This window comes from Halichoerus grypus, chromosome 11 (genome assembly GCF_964656455.1).
Source record: "Halichoerus grypus chromosome 11, mHalGry1.hap1.1, whole genome shotgun sequence".
In the NCBI taxonomy this organism is placed as follows: Eukaryota; Metazoa; Chordata; class Mammalia; order Carnivora; family Phocidae; genus Halichoerus; species Halichoerus grypus.
In genome coordinates, this window is record NC_135722.1 from 26,867,920 (window position 1) to 26,888,374 (window position 20,455).

The 20,455-nt window shown below is 48.0% G+C and overlaps 1 protein-coding gene across 10 annotated transcripts in view; it reads left to right on the forward strand.

Moving 5' to 3' along the window:
* WT1 (WT1 transcription factor) overlaps positions 1-6,567 on the forward strand; it is a 45,698-nt gene extending 39,131 nt beyond the window's left edge. For 4 of the 10 annotated variants that reach the window (XM_078059157.1, XM_078059159.1, XM_078059155.1 and 1 more), the window contains 3 exons: positions 3,122-3,211; positions 3,815-3,898; positions 6,446-6,567. In XM_078059157.1, coding sequence (XP_077915283.1) covers positions 3,122-3,211; positions 3,815-3,898; positions 6,446-6,567 — 296 coding nt within the window. Of the gene's footprint in view, positions 1-3,121; positions 3,212-3,814; positions 3,908-6,445 lie in introns of all 10 variants that reach the window. The other 6 variants (XM_078059163.1, XM_078059154.1, XM_036105496.2 and 3 more) reach the window with 3 other exon arrangements.
* The last annotated feature ends 13,888 nt before the right edge of the window (positions 6,568-20,455 follow it).

Consider the following 20,455-nt stretch of genomic DNA (forward strand, 5'->3'; position numbering starts at 1 on the left):
TGAACTTCATTTTGTCTCATGGAAAATGGAGTTGGTAACACATATCTTATTCCAGTGTTAAGACTAGATTCACTTTTTTTTTGAGAAAGAGAACAAGCAGGGGAGGGGCAGAGGCAGAGGGAGAGACAATCTCAAGCCAACTCCACGCTGAGTGTGGAGCCCAATGTGGGGCTTGATCTCATGACCTGAGACCATGACCTGAGCTGGAATTAAAGAGTCAGATGCATAACTGACAGAGGCACCCAGGCGCCCCAAGTCTAGATTAACTTTTCAATCAAATTAAATGCAAGGCATTAGATATGAAGCACCTAGTATAGTATCTTATGTCAATAGGACTGAATAAACAATAGTGTAACTATCAGAATACTATTAGCATCTCTGAAGAGAGAGGACCTATTCTGGGAATTTGGTAATCAGATCGTTTTGAGAGATTGATGGGCAAGGTCAATAAGACTTAAGGAGAGATGGTCCAAAGAAGAACTGAGCTGTGTGGGTTAGTAATACCCAACCAGATAGGAATGGGAAAATGGATTTGTAGGTTTAATTTTTGTTTTCAATCTTAAAAAAAAAAAGATTTTTGATGATGTGTCAAGGAAAATTGGATTTTTCCACAGGTCAAGGGATCTACCTTCCCCTGGGAAAGAGAATTGGCCTCGTCTGGTTGTTGGCCACCTTGAGTGTGAACAGCCATTTCACAAATGTTTGCTCTTGGCCTGTGGGCACTGGACGGGAGTGTGGTTGGGTCTCCACTGCAGGGAAGCAGTGGGAAATACAGGCTTTCCTACAGGGGGGCTGGTGGTTTGTTTGTTTTTTTCCCCTGTAACTGGAAAGACAGTTTCATTGTTACAATTACCCTTACTATTTTGTTATGACTGCTTATTTTGCTTTGGGGAAGTTGAGGAAGAGAGTGAGCTGCATTCACATCTCTTCAGATCTTTGGACTTTGCTAAGTTGTTGTGTTTGGAGGATACAGTTCTAGAACAAACCTGAGTTTGCACTCAGTAGACCTCATGCTCTGAGGCTAAAGATGAAAGAACTAAGGGCCTGGTATATTTTTACATGTTTCTCCAAATGGGATCGTTTGAAACGTATCTGTGAAGGTTATAAAGAAAAACGATAAAGTAAAATTGTGGCTGGAGAAATGCAAGGGAATACGCTGAAGGCAATATGGTTGTAGAAACCTTGACTGGGGAAGAGACACTTAGCAAGAAGTGAGGGGGAGATGTCTGTGTGAAATGGAAGCTGTGGACAAGGTAGCCATGACCCCCAGACCCACGGGAGGCTTTAAGAAGCTCTTCTTTGTGGAGGACAAGGAGAGTGGCCTGGTATTTAACAGTCCTGCAGCCCTTTTCTTGAAAGAATGCAATCTTTTCTTATCTATGTATGACAATAGTACGACTGTTATATTAAGTACTTTTATATTAAATATTTTTTATGTGCCAGACTCTCTACATGGATTATTTCATTTAATCCCCACACACTGACCAGTTATCAGGTGGGTAGGATATAGTGGAAGCAGGACCCATGCTCGTGGCTTTTAACTCCAAGTCACAAACCCCCTTCTCAAAGAGTTGATGGTCTGTTTTGGAGCTAGGATACGCACAAATGAAGAGGGATTAAGAGAGTATATGACAATGTACTAAACCAGAGGCTGGAGGAGCTGAGAAGAGTTGCTGGTTTGAGCTAAAGTCATCCCAGAAGGAGGAAGCGCTTGGGCTAACCATCAAAGGGTCGGTAGGGTGCGGTAGAGGAAGGAAAGAAGGAGCAGAGGCAGAAAGGCAGGGAAAAGAAATGCGACTGAGTAGGGCTGTTTAAGTATAAGGCACTGGGCTAGATATAAATACAAAGTGAAGGAAAGGCTCCTGCCCTCAGGATCTTCCAGCCCCTGGAGGCAGGTAGCTCTGGACACAGCCTACCACGTTAGATGTTCTGTAATACATTCTGTACTGAGGAAGAGAAGGGCTTTCGATCTGAACGTGAGATTTCCAGGAAGCATTGCTGAGGAAGCAGGCGGCATTGGTGAGGGACGTACAGTCGACTTTTTGGCGGGGAGGAATGAATGTGGAGATAGGGGCAAAGGGCATTTGGTGCGAGCGAAGTGCAAGGCAGATTTTGGGAATGGTGAGCTCTGGTGTTGCAGGAATACAGATTAATCAGGGGAACAGAGGAGGTTATGAGGCCGGAAAGACAACGAGGGAATGCCCTGCAACAGAAAGAACAACTGGTCCCGGGATGGCTTCCTCTCTATCCCAGAATACCGGTGACTCAGAATTCTCATAAGAAGTTGGGAAGGCCCAAGGTCGCTCAGTGCACTCATGGAGCTTCGTTCGCAGTGTTCGGCTGAACTTCCTCTAGCAAGGACAAGGGTGGGGCTTCTCCCTTCTGAGGCAGGAGCTTGTGTAATCCCACTACTGACTTCTCTCGGATAAAGGAATACCGACACCTTTCTTAATACTTTGGTTCCTGGTTTCACTTGAGTGTCTCACAACCATGGAGCTGTTTAGGCTTGATCCAGAAATGAGAAGTCCGTAGTAGAGAACGCCGAATCTTCAGGCCATAAAACATAAAACACTTATTACATGGGGCCAGCTCCAAGGCCTATCCATCGCAGAATTCTGCTTCCAACTCAGTTGAAGAGTTAAGACTTCTTTGGCTTATGATTTATCTAAAGATTCTCTACCAGTATTTTTGGAGCATGCCTCTGGGCTTGGCACTGGGCGAAGGAGCCCTTTATGTGGATGGCCTGGTTCAATCTGTTCATAAATCCTTTGAATTTGTGAGATTATAGGCCCCCTTTCTCAATAAGGAAATGGCACATCACCCAGAGCTTTATGTTGCAGAGCTGGGTGTGACCCTCGTGTCCGGCTTCAGAACCTGAGCTCCCCTCCACTTATAACTCAGAGGTTAGGGACCATCCTCATACAACCAGTCCCCCATTCTACACTCACTGTCAAGAGCCTGTGTGTAGGAGGGCTTTGAACCTCACATAGCGGCATGCTAACAAGGTCTACCGGCGTGCCTTAGGCATTTTGGGATCCCTCAGTCCCCGTAGGAGAGGTTGCCTTTCATGCGATCCCCATTTCCAGCAGCATTTTCAAACGGCATATGTGTCTTCCCCAAGGTGAGAAACCATACCAGTGTGACTTCAAGGACTGTGAACGAAGGTTTTCTCGTTCAGACCAGCTCAAAAGACACCAAAGGAGACACACAGGTTTGTAGGCTCACTTCTCATTGCTGGCAGTTATGTTCTCTTGGGTTGCAGTTGATTTTGTGATTTTCTTTGTTGTTGAATGTGGATGTGAGAGGGTTAGCCATTTGCTTAGCTTTTCCCAATCATCATGTTCCCCCCCTGCCCCGCCCCCCGGAGATTTTCCTTTTCTGAAGAAAAGAAAGACAAGGAAACATCCCACATTTCTCCTGCAAACCGCAGAACAGTGGGATCCCAGTCGCCATGTGTTGATGATACACTGAGTAGCAGTGAAGACCAGGGTGGTGGAGAGCATGATCCAATTTGTAGAGTGTGATTCACTTTTTCAGTCTTGGACACAGCCGAGACTCTGGTGGAAAGCTGGACGTTTGTGGTTAAGGAATAGTTGTTCCCCAGACAGAAGCAGGTCATCAGGGATTACTGTGCAGAATCAGGTGGTCTGTGCCAGGCCTGGGGCATGGGGGACATCTGAGGGAGAGGCAGACATCATCACCAGGGGGCTGGAAATGCCTGGCTCGTCCGGCCACCTCCAGGAAGCTGGCCCCGGGGGCCTCATTATGCTCCCACTTTGTTAGGGCTGCGGCTAGACCTTCTCTGTCCATTTAGGTGTGAAACCATTCCAGTGTAAAACTTGTCAGCGAAAGTTCTCCCGGTCTGACCACCTGAAGACCCACACCAGGACTCATACAGGTAAAACAAGTGCGTAAACTTTTCTTCACATTTATTTTTCATTATTTTTTAAAAAATACTGTTGAATGAAGTTGTTTGTGATGTGAGAGATTGGAAAAGACGAGTGTAGAAGTTCTGAACAAGTTTAAAGAGAGAAAGAACAGTGCATGGCTGTCTTTAACTAATAACATTGTTTCAGAAGGGATGGGATGGGGACCACAGAGCAGAAGGGAGATGTGAAAAGAACACTCTTTTACTGCGTGTCCAGAACGAAGGGAGGAGATGAGCTAGGTCCCCACTGTTACCAGTTTGCTACATTATACTGTGTCACTCAGTTTGATTGGATCATCAACTTTACAAACAGCAGAAATTCTCGCAAGCCAAATATCTATTCTTCGGAGAGCTCACATTTCATGACACTATTTTCAGAGACCTGAATCCTTGCTGGGCTAAAAGTTAATGTCCCAGGAGCAGACATGGTTTCTGCCAGACTCATATCAGCCTATGGATATTATTTCCTTTGTACTAGTATAGAGAGGGGAACAGGACGTTTATTCACTGGTTGCTGAAAGTTTTTGCTTTTCCACAAGCTTGGTGTGATTCATAATGAAAATAGCACCACCTTTGTTGTGTATTTTCTAGCTTTGGAAGGAGGGCCAAGGCTTAGGGTTATCTTGCTGTATCTTTGCAACATCCTTCCTTGTAAGAAGAAGAAGGTAGGCATGTTTTATCCCCATTTTTCAGATGAGGAAACCGAGGCCCGTAGTGATGAAATGACTTGTCTACAGTCCCAAAGCTAGTAAGAAGCAAACCCAATTCTTTCTGCTCCCAGCCTACCCTGTCCTACAGCCTTCTTTCTTGGTGAAAGAGCATAGGTTCATCTCACAGCCCAGGGAGGATAGGAATCAGGAAGAGAGCCAAGGTCAGCAAAGCTGAGTGCCATTGAGAGACTGAGGAGAGTGAAGACCAACAAGAGAAAGGGTTGGGCTTTGTCCATTGGAAGATGACCTTTGACAGCATGGCTGGAGGTTGGGGTGGACGGCCAGGAGCCAGATCAGGAAGAGCAGAGGGACAGTGAGTGGGAGGTGAGGGAAAATATGAGGTCATGAGCCCCCGTGCAGCTGCAGATTCTCAGCCCGAATAGGCTGCCATTTATAGACAGGGTCAAGGTACCCATGCCCCAGAGTTGGGGGGGTGGGCATCTCTTTTGCTCTACTCAGGTGCCTCTCGTGTTTCTTCTTTTCCTTAGTCCTGAGCTCATAATTTGGTGAGAAAGTTATCGTCCCTTTTATCCTGCCCCCCTCCTCCTCCAACCCTATGCGTATCTATATATGCACAAAATGGCCCCTGTCACTGGCAGACTGTTTTACCCCATATTTGATCAGCCCCCAGTTCTGACCCTGGGACAGCGCCTCCCCTGGGACATTCCTCCCTGTGTGTCCCAACCAGTAGTTCTCAGAGGAGGCAAAGTGGGACCAGTGATACCCTGGGAAGATCTCCCCGGTGGAACAGACATTGGCTCCCGTGGCATTTTTACTTAGGATTAAGCCACAGCTCGATCTCCGTAAGGGCCAGGCCTGGGAGGTGGGGTGCTGCCAAGGGCATGGGCTTTGGAATAGACAGACCTGGATTTAAGTCCTGCTTGGGTCTGCCCTCACTAGCGGTCTAGCCTCATCTCCAGAGTGGGGATACTAATGCTTGTCTTACAGGGCTGTTGTAAGGAATACATGAAATAATGTATGTAGATGATGCCCAGCACATGGCTGGGCATATATTAGGCATTTCATAAATGCTGATTATCTTCCCTGTCCAGAATGAGGCTTGGAAGGAACTTCTGAGAGCTCCTTGGATGGAGTGGCCTCGATCTTTTGGCAAGCTCGTTAAAAATCTTAAAACCAAAAAAGAAAAAGAAATCTTAAAACCAAAAAAGAAAAAGAAAATCTTAAAATCATGCCTCAACTAGAACGGGGATTATGCTCTGAGTAACACTTTGAGGTAAAAGAAGCAAATTATATCTGTGCAAACTGGTATCAGTGACTTATTTTAAAATACCCAGCCCATCCAGAATATCTCCACAGGCAGAGATAGTAAAGCTACGGTCACGCTCTACTATAGGAGGGCAATCAGTCAGTAATATCCAGGGTGATGATCCTGAGCCCCTGGAGCCCAGTGAAGCTCAATTCCCTGGGAAGACAGTGCAGGGGAAACATTTATGCAATTCACAAAACGGTCTAACAGCAAAGGTTGAAACAAATGTTTTCCCCTCGATTACATACAAATTGCCCAGACACTTTGATTAACTAGACTCATTCCTTCGCTGCCATTTCCCCAGTCCTCTGACTTAATAATATTTCATACTTTTTATAGTAGTTTAATCCTGAAGAACGCAGAGGTGCTGCCATTTCATGGAATGGGCCCATGGAATGGGCCCGATTTGTTAGCCTAGGGGAAGAACTAGAGGGAATTGGGAGTGGGTGCCTTGGGATGATTTAACTCGGGCATTTGATAGTTGAACTTGTGCCCAGTCTCTCTGCCGCAAGCGTCTCTGACTGGTAATTGTGTCAACAGGTGAAAAGCCCTTCAGCTGTCGGTGGCCCAGTTGTCAGAAAAAGTTTGCCCGCTCAGACGAATTAGTCCGCCATCACAACATGCACCAGAGAAACATGACCAAACTCCAGCTGGCGCTTTGAGGGGGTCCGACCGGGGGACACGTCTGTGTCCCAGGCAGGACAGTGTGTGAACTCCTTGCAAATCTGACTTTAAAATTCCTCCTCACTCACCTCTCTGAGAAGGAAATGGCAGGTGGTCTTCTTCATCCAGCTTCCAAGACAAGATGCCTGTACTACTGGATCCTACCAGGTTTGCCCGGAGGCGTTGGGCTTGCTTGGCTTGCTTTTAGTTGACTCAGAGGCCCTGGAGAAGTGGCTGACAATGTCCAGTTAGTTAAAATCCCATCTCTGCCATTTGGTCTGGATTTTCCACTGTAAGAAAAGCCATTGTTGATAATGTCCCCCCGGCCCCCTCTTCTTCTCCTTTTACACTCCTTTTCACTAGGAATGGAGTCATTGTACCATTTTCCATCATAGAATATTTATAGGCCAGGGCATGTGTATGTGTCTGCTAATGTAAACTTTGCCATGGTTTCCATTTACTAACAGCCAGAAATAAATCAGAGAGCAAGGCACTGGGGCTGAGTCCCATCCGACATTCCGGAGGTTAGGCAGGCCGCGAACCTGGAAGGCAGGATGTAATGCTACCAGGCACCTTAAAAAACGTGTGTGTTTCAAGCAGCTGAAGAAAGAATCAGAACTAACCAGTACCTCTGTAGAAAAATCTAAAAGAACCTTCCCGTTCAACTAATTATGTTAACATTAGCACAATGCTGTTGAGAAACTGTGCTTGGAGATCTGAGATTTTGGTTTTGTTTATTTTCGACTTTTTTGAGTTGTAATCACATGCATCTTCAGAGATGTACATATCTCCTCACACGAAGGAAGTCGGATTCATTTTTATCATCTGGGGTGTCCTTAGAGTGTACAGACCACAATGGGTATGTGGCTTCAAGTTGTAAAAATTAAAGTGATTCTAGAAGAAAATTGGGCTGGTCCAGAATCTCCACTGATAAGACTGTTGTTAAGTAACTTTGAGTCTACCAGTGTATGTGACAGAATGAGACTCACTAGTGTGAGGAAATCCATTGTTTAAAGGTGGTTGAGTGTGTGTGTGTATGTGTGCGTGCACGTGTGTGCTTAAAGGAGGGTGTTTATTATTTACTGTTGCTTGAAATTACTGTGTAAATATATATATCTGATAATGATTTGCTCTTTGACAGCTAAACTTAGGAAATGTATAAATGTTAGATGCATCACTGTTTTGGTGTTGATCTTACAACGTATCAATGATAACACTAAAATGTAACCTGCATTTTTCACTTCACTCTCAATTAAAGTCTATTCAAAAGGAAAGTGGCAAGATTGTATCAGCTGCATTGTGTTCACACCTTAAGAACAGTTGAGACTGTCTTAAACAGGTAAGAAGATGCTACCGGACATCGATGATCACTAGTGTAGTCTATCCATGTCCTGACTACTCTCTGTTTCTTTCTGTCAAACCTCAGAAGGCAATTATCCTTCCTGGAAACAGCCAGCCTCGTAAAGTGATAGTGCTCATGCTGTGGTCTGATGGGTCCGTGGATGGCTTGGTGGGAAGCGCGTTCGAGGGTTTATTTTAATCAGGCTATCCTTGTATCACTTGTTATTCCAGGTCAGCAAATGAGAATAGGGATGCTAATGATGACTGGTCTCTTCTGGAAAGTTCCCTGGGACATACTGCAGTCAGGAGGCCATAGGCTGAACACCTAGCACAACTGAGTTGGCAACTGTAGTTGCTATAAATCAGCTCAGCAGGTTGAAAAGGGCTTAGACTTTCCAGGGCAGCAGAGTCTAAAAGCAAAGGTCTACATTATGTATAAACTATGAACTCTCTTTCTGGTTCTGGTGTACAGTGGTCTCTCAGCTGTAAATAAGGAGATTAATTTGGTGCCGCCCCTCTCAGCTCCAGTAGCTTGGAGTGCGCATGGGTCCAGGTTTCCTTTCTTCATTTACAATGTATCCAAGAGCAGACAGCAGCTCAGCCACAGAGACCCTCTTCAGCGGCTCAGAGTTTGGGCCGCCTAAAAGTCAGGTCCTGGGGCCCCTCTTCGTTTGCATCTGGCTCTTGCATCACTGTTAATTATAGCTAGTATGGTGACTCATTTGTATCAGCCAGTTTTATCTTTTCCTGCCAGAAAACAGCATTTCTCTGGAGAAGCTCAGGACAAGCATGGCCAACGTCAGCAAGTCAGAGCGAGCCAGGTTTCACAACAAAAGCAAAGCCACATTGTCTCAACTGCAGGAGGAAGACCAGAGATTCTCACACAACCTTAGCGGTTTAGCGGGCAGCAGTTAAGGTCATGGGCTTTGGTAAACCGACCAACCTGGATTCAAATCCTAAATCACTAGTTTCTTCTGTAAGGTAGGAGCAAAAGATTCCCTGGCTAGATAGGATTATTGTGAAGATTAAATTTGAGAAAGAAAGAAAGAGAGAGAGAGGGAAGGGAAGGGAAGGGAAGGGAAGGGAAGGGAAAGAAAAGAGAAAAGAACAAAGAAAAGAGAGATCTAGGACGTAGCAAAGGCTTAATAAGCATTACCTAGGAAACCAATTACCCAAGAAGTCACCTGCTAATTTCCTTTAGCTCCGCCCCCCGGACATCCCCTAGCAGTGTCCAGCCATCTTCATCAGTCAGCTCTGCAAAATGACAAATCCATTTTCATATACCCCCAACCAGAGGTGAGGTTTGCAGCAATAGGGCTCTTGCCAGCATCCGTACAGAGATGACATCTGCTTGCTCTGTGTCTTTTGTGAAGCTCTGGGTGGCAGTGAGTGTGTGCTTCTGAGACCCACGGAACTGAGCATCAGTCGATTGTCAGGGTGAAAGTTGGTCAGTGGGAGTTCTCTGCCGCTCCAGCAAGGGGCTCTGTTTGGTGCACGTGTCAAAATGTGCATTTTTCCCTCTTGCTTTACTATGGCGTCTAGTTCAGTATATGGTTCAATGTCTTTGAAAGCCCCCTTCTCCTTTGCTGGATCTTCGCAGACTGTTCCAGTCATCCGTAGCCCCCTCATGTGTGACCTTGTGTAACATTCTAAGTACATAACATTAAAGAGTAACTTCGGTGGGTGTAGCGCTTTGCCATCTAGGACAATCTGTCAGGTCGACAGGGCAAGTATTATTGCCACTTTACAAAGGAGGAAGTTGAGGCAGGACTTGGTCTTGGTGCTCTGTATCCACTGTACCATGCTTGATGGTGTAGACTCGCACTCTGCTCCATTGTTTCAGATCAGAATATCTTCCCAGCCAGACTGTGAGCTGCTAGAGAGGAGCAGGTCTCTCCCTTTCCTGAGTTACTTATAGAAAGGCCTTCTCAACCTTCAGTGACCATATGCATCACCCGAGGAATCGCGAAGGGGCATGCTCAGATTTGGAAGTTCTGGGGCAGGGTCTGAGAGTCTGCATTTCTCACAAGCTGGGCCGTGAACCACCCTTTCCATAGCAAGGACCTGGAGAGTGGGCTCAATAAATACTTGCTGAAAGGTGACCGATGAGATCTTGCTCTAGACAGGCCACACTGAGCCTGTCTAGCCGAGAGAGAGCAGCCAGGGAAGATGGCCCGTGGCTGTGCTGCGGTGGCCCACGGAGCTGTGGGTGGGGACATGCATGCTGCACGTGTTAGCCCCAGTGAATCCATCCATGAGGAGGTTTGTTTTCCAACCCAGTCTCCCCATCCTCTGCTGGTGACTCGCCCCAAGCAGGGAGGCCTCCCTGGGTGAGACGAAGTGTGCTGCGTATCCAGCCCTTGTACCTTCCTCGGTCCACGTCGCCACAGCAGGCCTCGACCTCCCGGACACCCACAACCTGGATTCTGTGGTTTTGGAGAGAACTTACTCCCTGTGAGCCAGCAGCCATGTCCTGCTCCTACCAGGAACCACTTGCTTAGCGCCTTGGGTACCAACACGCAAGGGCAGTGGCTTCTAGAGCCCTGTCCTCCTTGCCCGGTGTTTGCTCTTCCGGTCTTGGATGAACAGGTGTGTCAGAGAGAGGTGTGTGTGTGTGAGAAGAACAGTGGTTCTTGACTGGGGGCATTTTTCTTCAGAGCCTCACAGCTGGCTCTGAATTTCTCACAGGTAAATGCCTAAGACAGTAAGGGAAGGCAAGCTTCCACAGGAAGGAAGGCAAATCCCTAAGAAAATATGAAGGTGTTGGCCCTTTTCATTTAGGTCTTTGCTTCTAATGACGGTGTTAGGTATCAAGTGACTGAAATCTGTGCAACGCGTAATAAGTAAATTTAAATGATCATGATGATGAAGATCGCACTTGGTCTGGTTTCTTGCACTGAGAAAGTAGCTGCTTTAGGGGAGGGTGCCGGGCTTTTCTCCGTTTTTCATGCAAAATCCTGATTCCGTTAGTTCTTGAACTGGCCTAGAGAAGGAATGAGAGAGCCAGACAGCAGAGGAAGGGGCTGGTGGGTTTCCAGCCCAGCCAGCAGACAGCCATGTGTACTCAAGTCCTGAATGAGGTTGGTTTTCAGAGACAGATGAGAACAAACTCCTCAAGACCCAGGACTCTGGAGAGTCCGTGCCTTTAGGCCCAGACTGAAAACCAGCCGGGTCTGAGTGGAAGCCTCAGACAGAGAGATTGCAGATGTAAGCAGCAAAGGCAGACCAAATCAGCACATGTGAGTTGAAGAGATAACAAGATATTTTTATGGAGCAGGGGAGGATTGAAGGCCGGTCCGGGGGAGATGGGGCTGAGATAAATGCACAGGGTGGGTTGGTTGAAATAAGCAGCCTTTCCCCTCACAGCATCCCAGGAGCATTGGGGATGTTGACACCGGGTAAGAAGGATTGCCTGACACGGCAAGGATTCTGAGGGCCACTGAGGAGGCAGCTGGACTCTGGGAGAAAGAGGAAGGAGGGAAGGAAAGAGGGAGACAGACAACTCTGGGAAGAAAGATGAGTCGGATGAGGGATGAAGTGTGGATGTCAGGGAGGTCTGACAGGAAGAGGGGGCTTCTGTCTGACAGGGCCTGACCCCCACATGAACCGACGCCAGCACTGTGAACACACACCCAGGGCTCTCCCATGTCGGAGATGCTCAAGTGCGAACACGCAAGTGATCAGAAGGGGGGCCGTTTATTGGACCTTTGCGTGTGGACCGGTGCCAGGCGTCCTATTGAGAATATTCCCATTTTACAGATGAAGAAACAAGTTCCAAGAAGTACGCCCCACAGGGTCATCCGGCTTGTATATGGCAGAGTTGAGATTCTCACCCGACTCTGACTCTTCACCCTTTCCTTGTACCCTGTTTATCCTCCCGTCCCCGGGGCCTGTTGGCCCCACAAACCAGAGGAACAACCACAATGCAACGCCTTGCCCGCTTGTTTGTTCGGATCCTGGGCATGTTTGTCAAGTGCGGGGAGAAAGGATAGGCATGATTGGCAAAGTGTTCTCTCCCCACATATCCAGTTGTAGAGCTCTTTTACAAAATATGTTTTCATTCAGTATTTTATATTAAATACCGGAACTTAAGAAATGACATAGCATAATGTTAGCCGGACAGTGATAAAAGGGGAAAATTGAGAAACACATTTAAAAGTTCAAGGTCAATGAGTACTTTTAAAAAGCAGCATCCTGCTTTCCCAAGGAGCTGAACGTCAGAGGGAAGGGGCTGAGGAGGAAGCTGTTCATTTCTAGTGATGGTGGGGGAGGGCGAATCCTGTGGCTATGTCCCATAGATAAGACTGTCCCCGCGTCTCAGCAGGCAGCCTCCGTTTTTCTAAGATGTCATTGAGTCCTTAACTATCCAAATAAAGAGGGCCAGGGAGACTGTCACAGATGCCTCTCATCCCAATTTTTCTGAGGTCTAAAAATATAATGACCACAGCTTTCCTTCCAGCCCCAGCCCTGGCAGACCTCTCCCGTGGCAGGGGAGGAAGGGCGCGGCGATGCTTGGTCAGGGCTTGTGCGGAGATCTTACCGGGGAAGATAATCAAGCAGGGCCCTTTGAATTCACTGGGTGGATAACACAAAGAGAATTCTGTGGAAGGTTCCTAATACTGCCATCTAGAGACACTTTTAGACAGCGACCCTGAGGCCCCAGGAGAAGCAGCTGAAGAGATGTGAATTTCGAGAGGCTCCCCCATTCCCTAACTGTTCTAGTAACTTCCAACACTAGTGGCCAGACACAGTGGTTCTGTTTGCTGATCCGGCCATGCACCTCTGATGAGAGCAGCCCAGAAAGGCCCAGAGCAAAGGAGGAGTGAGGGTTGTTGAAGCCGGCCGTGGGGTGAACATGTCCTCCAGGACGCAGGAACATTCCAGCAACGTGACAGAGCCACTGAGAGCACAGGCTCTGCCATCACACTTGGGAGACATCCAACACCTTCCGAACCTCAGAGCTTCCGCTCATAACAAAACTGTGCGCCTCCAGGGCTTGTCCAGAAGACGGAAGGGGGCCCTGCAGGTGCTTAGCCCACATGCCCTCAGTCAAAGGCAGCCAGGTCTCTGGCTGTGCATCAAACAGGCTCTGGGCCACCCCCACCAGCAAGTTATGGTCGGCCCCCCCCCCCCCCCCCCCCGCCGCCCACTGCACAGAAGAGAGGTGGGCTGCCCTGGGCGAAGCCGGCTAAAAGCCCTCTTGTTGCACAATTGTCTCCATTTTCCTTGCGTGATCCGCCCAGGTCAGGAGGTTGAAGGGACTGGCGATGCAAGGTCACTTCCCCACCTGTCGGCCACCTCAGAGAGGATGGTGTGGTCAGGTGGGACTGGCCGGGACCCACCCTCATCAGGTGTCCTGGGGCATCCTTTGTGTAAGGTCCTTTCTGAACACATCAAAGTTCCTCCTGCTGGGTCACCTTCCCAAATGAGAGGAAAAAAGCCTTGACACAGGGACTATTTTTTTCCACCAGTGTGTATGGGCAAGTGGGACAGTACCAAGGAATTGGCAACTCTGTGGGTCTCAGTTTGCAGACCAGTTGGGGGCCTTGGAGACACCTTGCTTTCTAAGTCGCTGGCTGCATTGCTTGGTTAGGTGCCCCAGATGAGCAGAACAGTGGCTCAAATAACCAAAAGCAGCAGTGATTAAAAACTTCTGGTACTGGGTTCCGAAATGAATTTATGGCGTGTGTGTGTTTAATCTGTAATGGTAGATTCATCTTCCAAATTATGCTCATTTCCATGATGCTACTAAACCTGGATGAGATTGGGGGCGCCTGGGTGGCTCAGTCAGTTAAGTGTCTGACTCTTGGTTTCAGCTCAGTTCCTGATCTCGCAGTCCTAGGATCAAGCCCCACATCAGGCTCTGTGCTCAGTGGGGTGTCTGCTTGAGATTCTTTCTCTCCCTCTCCTGCCCCTCCCCTGCTTGTGTGTGCGCACGCTCTCTCTCTCAAATAAATAAAATCCTTAAAAAAAAAACGTGGATGAAACTGAAAAATTTACTCATTTATCTGACCATCTACTGCCAAATCACCAGAAACTTCATTTCATTTTGCCCACTTTCCTCCACACTTGTCCTTTTAGGATTATAGGCTCTATGAATAGATGAAACACGGTTTCGTTCCCCGGATCTGCCACTTACCAGCCCCGTGACTCTGGACAGGTTGACTTAACCCTCACTTTGCTCATCTGTAAGGTGGGACTATAGCATTGACCTCACGGGACAGTTGTGTGGGTTAAATGGGGCCAAGTGCCCGGCGTGGTGCTTGGCACATAGTAGGAAGTTAATATACAGCCGCGCTTGCTCTTGTTTTGTCTTTGATCCGGTGGGTACCCACTGGGCGTCTGTCTGGCTTGGCATGCCCGGGGAGACCTCTCGGCTTTTCCTGGCACCATCCCCCAGCTGCAAGTTAACAAGGGGGCCAGGATAACGGCAAGTCGGGCCGGTGTCGGCAGGGCACTCAGTCCCGGTGAGTCCCAGCCCTTTTCCTGCGGCAGGCATTCCTTGCCGGCTCCGGGAGACGGAATGCAAACACCAGGCGAGTTCGGTACCATGCCCCAGGCTGCCAGGATGCACTCCTGGAAGCAGATATGTGCGGGCTCCCCCCGTCAGAAGAGCTCATTAGGACAGTCTGTGATATGGTGCTGAAACCGGAGGCTCGTTCAGGCGGGCCAGGGATGGGGATGTCTCGTCCCTGCTGAACCTCTGTAGCTGATAAAGGCGGCCTCTGCTAGCAGATTTCATTTTTCACTGGGCCATCTGCATCCAGTCAAGGGTAGCTTGTCTTTCCAAAAAACCTCCTCATCAGCGTCAACCCTGCACAACCTCCCTCCTGGGTTAGCCCCCACTCCTGGTGCCCCGGGGGCTTGGGGACGGTGTGGTGTCAACAATCCAGCATCGTCAGAATGTACACGGAAGCACTGATGTGGACGGGCTCTTTATAGGTCGGATGCCCTGTTGCTTTTTATCAGCCCGAGTTCTTGCCGAGTTAGCTCTGTGTTAGCTGGTCTATAAATCTTCTCTCTCCCTTGCTTTTCCCCTTTTCATTCCTTCCTTCCACCTCCCACTGGCAGGTTGGAAGTTCCCAGTTTGAGATCGTCGGTCTCTGATGCTGGGGTTCTCATGGCAGTCCCAAGGGGACACCCTGCACGACACCCTCCCTGCCTGCAGTGGATCCCTATAGAAGCCTTACAGGTTTGGGGGGGAGGGAACTTAAGAGAAGGATCAACTTCCAGCCTTAAAGTCCCCCACCTTTTCTTTTGATCACCAAAATGTTTAAGGCCAACTGTAGCAGTCTGGGTCTTCCAGGAGCATCCCTTCAGAGGTGGGATTGGCCAGAGGAGCTCTGTCCCCTGCAGTGATCAGTTCCTGCCCACAGCCAGAGAATGGATGCACTCTACTAGCCACTGATGCCCAACTAACTACCGTTAGAACTGCTTTCATGGCCCTTCTGGAGAAACAGACGTTCTATGTAGGCTGAGGAGTCATGTCACTCACTGTCGAATTTGAAACCAGGGGGGCAGTTAATAACTTTTTTCATTTAGCAAACACATATCATGAGCCTTCTATGAGTCTGACCCCTAGATCAGAGATGAAGCAAACATGGCCTTCCCCCCAAAAGCCTCACGGTCTTAAGCAGGAACTTAAACAGATGGTACAAGCATGAGCTTTGCTTAAAGAGCCTTGGGAAGGTTTAACAGTGAGAAGGGTTTTCAGCCTGGTCTTGAAGGATGCATAGGAGTTCCTGAGAAAGAAGAGCAGGGAAGAACATTCCAGGCAGAATTAAAAAGACAGGGAATATCTTAGTACACCTAAAGCCATAGTGGGGAAGGAGGACCCTAGGCCGTTGTCCAAAAAGATTGCTTTCTTAAGATGGCACATCCTCGGATCTGGTTACCCAGGGCTGTATAAAGCTGTCTTCCACTGGCTTGTGAGCCAGTTATTAAATATTTAGAATTTTGTTGGGGCGCCTGGGTGGCTCCGTTGGGTAAGCGTCCGACTCTTGATCTCAGCTCAGGTCTTGATCTCAGGAGCATGAGTTCGAGCCCCAAGTTGGGCTCCATGCTGGGTGTGGAGCCCACTAAAAAAAGAAAAAAGAAAAAGATTAACATTTTACAAGACAGTTGTTAAAACATTAGTCGCTTGGATTGGGAGTATTTATACCATAGAAACTGGCAAGTGCTACAAAGCAGGACTGTTTTGCTCGTTTGTTTTCTGGAGAGCCAGCTTACCAGCATAAAGTGTGTTTGTACTCAGTCAGTTATTACCTTTTCCCAGGAGGGCCCTGCTTTGGTTCTTCGTAAGCATCTGGCCTTCAAAGATGGGGTCAAAAGACAAATAGAACAATACTCCGCTTCTTTCTGTTTTGAAGATGGCATGGTGTGTGCAAGCCTTGTGCCCGCCTCACACCGCGGTCCTCTGCTTCCTCCCACAAGCCTAGTCTAAGGCCTCACTGGGGCCCAACCTACAGTCAGCCCCACTGGGATAGTCCCAGGCCTGTTTCCTCCCTCCTGGATACGGCAGCCCTTGTCCAGAAGGAGCTCCTGCAGGGGTGCTGAGCCTCGGATGCAGGAGATCTCAGCTCAGCCAATGTCAAGGAAGGACCGACTTCTTAAAGAAACATTTTTTTTTTCTTCCTTTGCACCAAATGGACCAGTTATTTCATGGTCGGTTGACAGAGCTTTGGCCTTGATAAATCTATGTATGGTTGCTCAGGCCCTGAAATCTCTGGCCACCAACCATCGTCCCACTGTAGGGCGACAGAGGAGTGAAACAAAACACGTTCCGAGCACGGCTTTGCTGCTGGCTGGTGGTGTATACAAGTGTATACGAGTTACTTAACCTCTCTGAACCTCATTTTCTTCATCTGCGTAATGGGAACAACAAGCTCACCTCATATGGTTGCTGTCAGGATTTAACTAGACCATGTGCATAAAGGACCCAGCTGTGCTATTTAGTCTCTTTCCCTCCACTTCAGCTCTTACCACCCCCCTGACTACTTCCCCCCACTGCCTTATCGTCCGTTAGCTAATGGAGTCTTGATGCTGACTTTTTTTTAAATCAATGATGGATCTACCTTCACATTTCTTCTGCTGGACCCTATTTGGAGCATATTCATTAGGTTGGGAAAAAAGTCAGTGACCCATCTGGGGAGAGGACTCGTGGCTATGGCTTTATTACTTCCACGCTCGAATCCCTCTGAACCTGTAAAATGTGGATAATAATTGTGTTCACCTCATACGTTTATTTATTTATTTTTAAAGATTTTATTTATTAGAGAGAGAGAGAGGGAGAAACAGACTCTCCGCTGAGCAGAGAGACCGATGCGGGGCTCCATCCCAGGACCCCGGGATCATGACCTGAGCCAAAGGCAGATGCTTAACCGACTGAGCCACCCAGGCGCCCATATCTCATAGGTTTATAGCGAGAATCAAATGAGATAATAATGCATTTAAGGCATTTAGCGATTTGCCAGGTGCACTGTGAGCAGTCAGTGATGGGAGCTGCTGGGGTTTCACTTGCTACAACTAAATAGAGTTGAAAGGAGTCTGAGGGTCAAAGGACCATAGGGTTGGAAGGAAGCTTAGAATTCAGTCCTCTTATTTACAACAACTCAAAGGGCCACAGAATGAGTGGCAAAGCCAGGACTCAAATCTAGGGATCCTAACTCACAGGTCAGAGTTTACCATGTCTCATCAGCAGGAAATGGTTAATCCTCCCACTGGACTTTTTTTCCCTACTGAAGTTGGAAGACCAAAACAACCCTCAAGGAGGATCATTAATATTGGGGTTTGTTATTTTGAGGCTAATTAGGACTCACATCGTTGTGATCCCCAAGGGAGAAACTGTAAGAGGAGCCCGGGGCCTCGTTTCCAAGAATGTGGAAGCTGTTACATGTTGCTTCTGAGCGCCCCAGTGGGGACCAGCGCCCCTGAGAGCTGATGGGACATACATCATCCTGAAATCTGGCTGCTCTGAGCCAAATACGAATACAGGCAAGACCCCAAACTGGGATTTTAGTTCTCTCTTTAGGAAAATGAGGTATTTTAGCAGATAAGACAAAACTGGGGAAATTGGCAAAAATCAAATATCAGCCTCATAATAAGTGTATTTGGAACAGAATATTGACCATATGTAATATGCGTGAAAGTGATTTTTAAATAGATTTTTTTCTTTTTTCTTTTCCTTCATGTTTATGTTGGCCATTAGTTTGAGATGACCATTGACATTCTTCACTGTTGAAAACCTTCCTCTAGGAGCCAGCCTCTTTTTTTTTTTTTTTTTTTTTTTTGCATTTTTGGCCCTTGTTTTAATCTGAATACCCAGGACGTAAAAGCATGGGAAAGGACGGCTGAGGGGGAGGGAAGCCCCTCTCTCTGTCCCATGTGATGTCTTTACACCGACCCCTAGTTAGTTCAGCAGAGTGGTGAAAATCAAAGGCTTTGGAACCAACAGGCCTGGGTTTGGGTCTAGCTTTGCTGCATTCCTCCTATGATCCAAGGAAATCATTTCGTCCCTGCTCATCACATTCTCTTTATCTCTCAAAAGGAAATAATAGTGGTACTTGCCTGTATCTGTCTGGGTCCAAACAGGAGGCAGAAACCACACAGTGCTTTAAGCAGAGGTGGTTTAATCTAAAGAAGTATTAAGCTTGGAGAAGTCAATAACTAGAAAAATGTGAAGAGCATTCTAAAGGGTATACCAGAGCTGAGGGAAGGTACCCAAGGGAAGGACAATCTTGGGGTGGGGAGGCCTTCCCTGAAGCTGGGGTTCAGACGTGGTTGGAGGTTGCAGCCCACCAGCTGGCAGAGACGTTTGCTGGGGTGTTTGGCCCAGAGCTGGTATACAGTGGCCAGGCAGGAGGAAGCAGCCCAGGGACAGGTGAGCCCAGGTGGGTGGGCAAAGGGCAGTAGGGTGTTGGGAGTCTGCTTCCTGGCAGGTGACACTTGGCCTAGGATTTGTGGCGTTGATGTTGGGAGGGCCATGAGAAACGATCCTGCAGGGCACAGACAAGCCAAAGCTGGAGGGCAGGTACACGGGGAGCGGGGGAGCCCGAGCGGAGTCCTGGAGAGTTTGCAGCGGGAAAGACACAGCGAAGTGGTCAGTGGGCTCTGGGCAGGGCTGTGAGGTTGCTGAGGGCCTGGGTACCTTGGGCGGAGCAGGGCACCCCTGGATGGCCCCCCACACAGGGAGGGGGGTAATGCGTGGAGCAGCAGGAACAAGCAGAAGTCGAAGAGCACACCACAACCAGGAAGAAACACTTCCTGCTATCACGTTCCTCCATTGCCCTCTACTGATGGAGCTTCACATAGTGGTCGATGTGAAGAAGAAATGCTCGGAGTCTGGTCAGTCGTTGCAAAGCATGTCCTGAAGGGTGAGTTTGGAGCTGAGCGGCAATACATTGATTCACCGGCACACGTGTTCAAAGAGTTTTTCGAGGGACTAAATGAAAGAAGCTGTGGAGGGTCCTTATCACAATGCCTGGTATCTTTTAGTAAATGGAATCTGTTCTCTTGAATCCTGCTGGAGGGTATCAGTCCACATTTCCCAAAATGTGTACCAAGGTCTTTAATTTATGTGGTAATAAACTCCCTTGTTTAATGAGAACCCAGCTCAGAAGAACCGCCTGAATATCCTATCTGAAAGCTGCAGCTGAAAGCAATCCCAGAGGTCAGCGGCTTTGAATGGTGAGAATTAGCAGGTAACACCTTTAGAGCTGCTGTCTGGGTACCTGCAGCCTGGGCACCGTGGAGTAGGACTGCACCTGCCCCCATCCACCAAGATTTACGGGAATGCTGGGGTGTTCCCCAGCAGAGCCGCCTGTTTGTGTCCATTGGATCCTCTCCCGTCCTCTGACATGGTTTCCTGATGGTTCTTTCCCACATTTCCCCGCATGCAAGCAACTTGATTGGGTCCCCAAACCTTGTGAATGGCTACATTAAAAGAGACTTTAGAGGCTACCTGTCCTGACTTCATTTTCCAGATGAGGCACAGAAAGGTGAAGTAGATTTTCCCAGGTCATTCAGCTCCAGGCAGGACAGTAACTGGAATCTAGGTCTTCTGAGTGTATCACACTGTCTGCAAAGGGCATGCATTGAATGAGGCTTATGTTTTATAACCTGAAATTGCGTTTTCAAAGATGTGTCAATATAGGGGTGTGTATTGGCTTGGATAGTGTCCCCCAAAAGTCATGTCCTCCTTGGAACCTCAGAATGTGATTTTATCTGGAAATAGCTTCATGGTGGATGTAAAATTTGTTAAGATGAGGTTATACTGGAGTAGGGTGGATCCTTAATCCAATAGGATTTGTGTCCTTATAAGAAGAGGAAAAGGAAAAAAAAAAGAAGAGAAGAAAAGATGGAGAGACTGAGACAGAGACACAAGGGAGAATGTCACATGAAGACAGAACAGAGATTGGAGTGATGACAAACCAAAGGACATCAAGCATTGCTGGCATCCACGAGAAGCTAGGAGAGAGGCATGAACAGATTCTCCCTCTGAGCCCTCAAGAAGGACCCAGTCCTTCCAGCACCTTCATTTCAGACTTC